The 3,714-nt window shown below is 47.3% G+C and overlaps 1 protein-coding gene across 1 annotated transcript; it reads left to right on the forward strand.

Moving 5' to 3' along the window:
* Positions 1-561: 561 nt before the first annotated feature.
* On the forward strand, positions 562-1,449 carry LOC106297132. The gene has a single exon (XM_013733414.1). The coding sequence runs from the start codon at positions 562-564 to the stop codon at positions 1,447-1,449; it is 888 nt and encodes a 295-aa protein (XP_013588868.1).
* Positions 1,450-3,714: the final 2,265 nt, after the last annotated feature.

The raw sequence follows: 3,714 nt of genomic DNA on the forward strand, positions 1-3,714 counted from the left end.
TAGCATTGAGGAATATACGCGAATGCACGGATTTGGGTCGTACCTGTTGATCGATGTCCGAGACAGTTCGGTGGCTACGTAGCGACCGGGTCCGCAATGGATCGGTCGCTACGTCGCGACGAATGGCTTGGTCGGTCGCTACGTAGCGACTGATTCGCTTCGGATCGCCAAAAGATCGGCAATCTAACCACTGCTAACTGACTAGACCAGGCAGAGAGGGAACTCGCTGAGTATCGAGCTGCAGACGCTCGAGAAAGAAATCAAACACTTCTCGATCCGTTAAGAGGAGCATCAAACCCTCAAAACGCCGGGTCCAATTCCAGAGCAGATCAACAGAACGGCAAGGGGAACAGAGAACGCGGATCCCACCGCCAAACCATTCGATCCCCGAAAATCAAAATCCATCCGCCACGAGGACCCTCCATCAGGCGGGGTTCGATAACCTAACATAACAAGCTCGGAGGCATGACCTTCGCGCCTTCGTCAGTATCGACTCCCAAAGAGAAGACCTAGGGATCCCGAGTGAAACCGGAGCGTTTCAGAATTATATCGAGAGGAACGATGCCGAGCTCTAAAGAATACATGTCATCGTACATATGGCAACGAGCTCTGCCCCAGATATCGACATGGTCATCGAGGAAACAAGAAGGACTCTATTTACAAAAAATTGCCAGCGTGAGGCTGCATCATGTTGGGAAATTAAAATTCCCTAAATACGCAGGAAACACGGACCCAAAGGCGCACGTACGAGCCTTCTGTCTAGCAATATCAAGAGTACACCTCACCGACGACGAAAAGGAGGTCGGTTACTGTCGCTTCTTCGCCGAGAACCTCACGGGGGCCGCCCTCGAATGGTTCGCCGGAATAGAAGAAAACTCGATTGACAATTTCACCCAGTTGGTATCTACGTTCCTCAAACAGTACTCAGTCTTCATAGAAACAAGAGTTACCGAGGCAGATCTTTGGAATCTCAAGCAAGCGCCTTTTGAGCCGTTGAGAGCGTACATAAAGAAGTTCCGAGAAATCAAAGCCAAGATTTCGCATCCAAACGAAGTCGTCACCTTGGCAGCATTGAAGAATGGCGTTTGGTTCTCATCCAAATTCAGGGAAGAACTCGCAGTAGAATCATCTATGTCGTTGGATGACGCCTTACACCGAGCTTCTTACTTTGCCACCCACGAGGAGGCGGTCACAGCCTTAAAGGAGCAGTATAGCACGAACAAGAAAAATGCAGCCAAAAAGCCAACCAAAGGGCAACATTCCTACGCAATAAAAAACTCACAGCAAAAATCTTCAACATACGACCTCAGCAAATATTGTTCTTTTCATGACCACAAAGGCCACTCGACTGAAGAATGTCGAGCAGCGCTTCCCAGTCAGAACGAAAATAAAAAAAACCAGCGAAGAAACCAGAGAGGAAGAGGAAGAGCCAGTGACTCCAAAACCTAACCGAAAAGACAAAGTCTCGACGAACAAAAGAGGAAGGGAAACCGAGCCGGAGTCGCCGAGCTCTCCACCCCCAGCTCCGAAGAAAAGAGTCAACATGATTTTGTGGGGGCGAAACAGCAACACAACCAACGAAATCAAGAACCAAAGCGAAGGGAAAATATGCATCGAGGTCACGGTAGCAATCCGCACATTAGAAAAATCCGATGAAGCTACTCCTCTTCCCAGGGTCACTCAGTACAACCCTAACACAGAGTCTCCCTGCGGAAAAATCCCCAACTTCAAGCGAAAGAACAAGATGACCAAAATTCGCAAGCAACTAGAAAATCCAACTGCCCTACAAATTCAGAAAAAAAAACAGAATGCAGACCCTTAATCGCAATCTGTCTGGGGGACAGAGGCACTACCGACCAGCACTAACCAAGAAATGGAATTTTTCGGCCCACGACAAAGGCAAAAAACGTATCGACTTCATTTACGGAGGTTCCAAGTTCTGCAATTCGGTAGTCTCGACCAAGGCGTACCAACGGAGAGCTGAAAACAACATAGGGGTAAGAGAGCCCCTATCAGGCCCCGACTACGAAATCACCTTCGACGAAAATGAGACCGCATATCTCGACAAACCACACGACGACGCCCTCGTAATACAACTCGACGTCGGCGGTTGCGAACTATTTCGAGTAATGATCGACACCGGTAGCTGGGCTGATGTCCTCTTCTACGACGCGTTCAAAAGAATGGGGTTCACCAAAGCACTCCTAAAGCAAGAGCGAACTCCCCTCATCGGGTTCGCAGGAGAATTCACCTACTCCCTCGGATCGATCGAGCTCGCGGTAGCCACTTGGGAAGTTAGGAAAATCGTAGACTTCATCGTGATAGACCGTCCATCCCCGTTCAACGCAATCCTTGGGAGGCCTTGGCTATATAGCATGAAGGCAGTTCCCTCAACATATCACCAATGACTGAAATTTCCAACCCCGAAAGGAGTCGAGACTATAAGAGGAAGCCAGAAGAACTCAAGGATATGCTACCTAGCAAGCTTCAAGGACATCAAACAACACTCCTAAATCAAGCAGCCAAAACCAACAACAGACGTACCCATGTACACGAACCATCGAACAACAGACCCAATCCCTGGGGAAATAATCGAACTACGTTATGACTTGATCCCTCGACGAGGGTACGTAGGCAACTCACGACACGAGTCCAGTCACCCTCCAACTTCAAAGCTCAAAGTGAGCATATCGCAACACCCGAGGGACAATGGCACGACAATATTAAGCTGCCTTCTTTTTCAAATCTGTAACAAACCAGAATCTGACACCTTAATACAGTTCTTAGACATTGCAGTATGAGCATATCAGATTTTCTATCGCAAAACTACGACAGTTGGCCAAAAACCAGGACCCTGATCAAGTCCTCGGTTGCGGCCAACTCCGCCAACAAGCGCGACGAAACTAGCTAACAAAATCTTTTATTACATCAAAACCGTCGATAAAAGTATCTGCAATAAATCCACTCACTGCCCCAAAAGATCGGCCTCGCATAAACATAAAAAAAGCAATAAATAAACCGGGACTCACGACCCCTTCTTTATTAAATAATAATAATAATAAAGCAACAAAAGCAAAGGGGAAAAACAGGAACAAAAATCCTTAAAGCTACTCTTCGATGCCGAATTCGCCATCCTCGAACTGACCACCCGAGCACTTCGTCACGTCGTCCACCACAGAAGGGACCTTAGCAAAGAATTCTTCTGGTAGATCCTCTGAAATTTTAGGCAGATCAAGCTTCCCAACGGAGAAATCTGAAATCGCCATCACATCGAGCTCGAACCCGAGCTCGACCTCCTTCGTTCGAAGTCGCAACAGCACGTCCGAAGCCAAAAGATTGTTGTTCATGATCTCCTTCAAGAGATCTATATTTTCCATGACCTCCCTAAGACGAGCTTCACAATCAGTTGCATCCTTCTTCTTCTCCCACTTCTCCTTTAGGGATACCAACACATCCAAGTAGCTGTCCGCCAGAGCCTTTTTGGCGTCATAAGTTGCACGACGAAGGTCGTCAAAGAACTTATTAGCAGAAGATTCAATGTTGGGGTCAAAAACGGTTACGAAAAATTTAACATTCAAAACGTCCGAGGAAGAAAATAAGAATTTCTCCGAAGAGTACTTTTCGAAATAGATTCTTCCTTACGAAAAAGCTTTACGGAAGAAAGAATCGAGATGTCTGACGAAAGCTCGAAACAGGTCGTTACGCAGCGACCGA

This window comes from Brassica oleracea, chromosome C6, assembly GCF_000695525.1.
Source record: "Brassica oleracea var. oleracea cultivar TO1000 chromosome C6, BOL, whole genome shotgun sequence".
In the NCBI taxonomy this organism is placed as follows: domain Eukaryota; kingdom Viridiplantae; phylum Streptophyta; class Magnoliopsida; order Brassicales; family Brassicaceae; genus Brassica; species Brassica oleracea.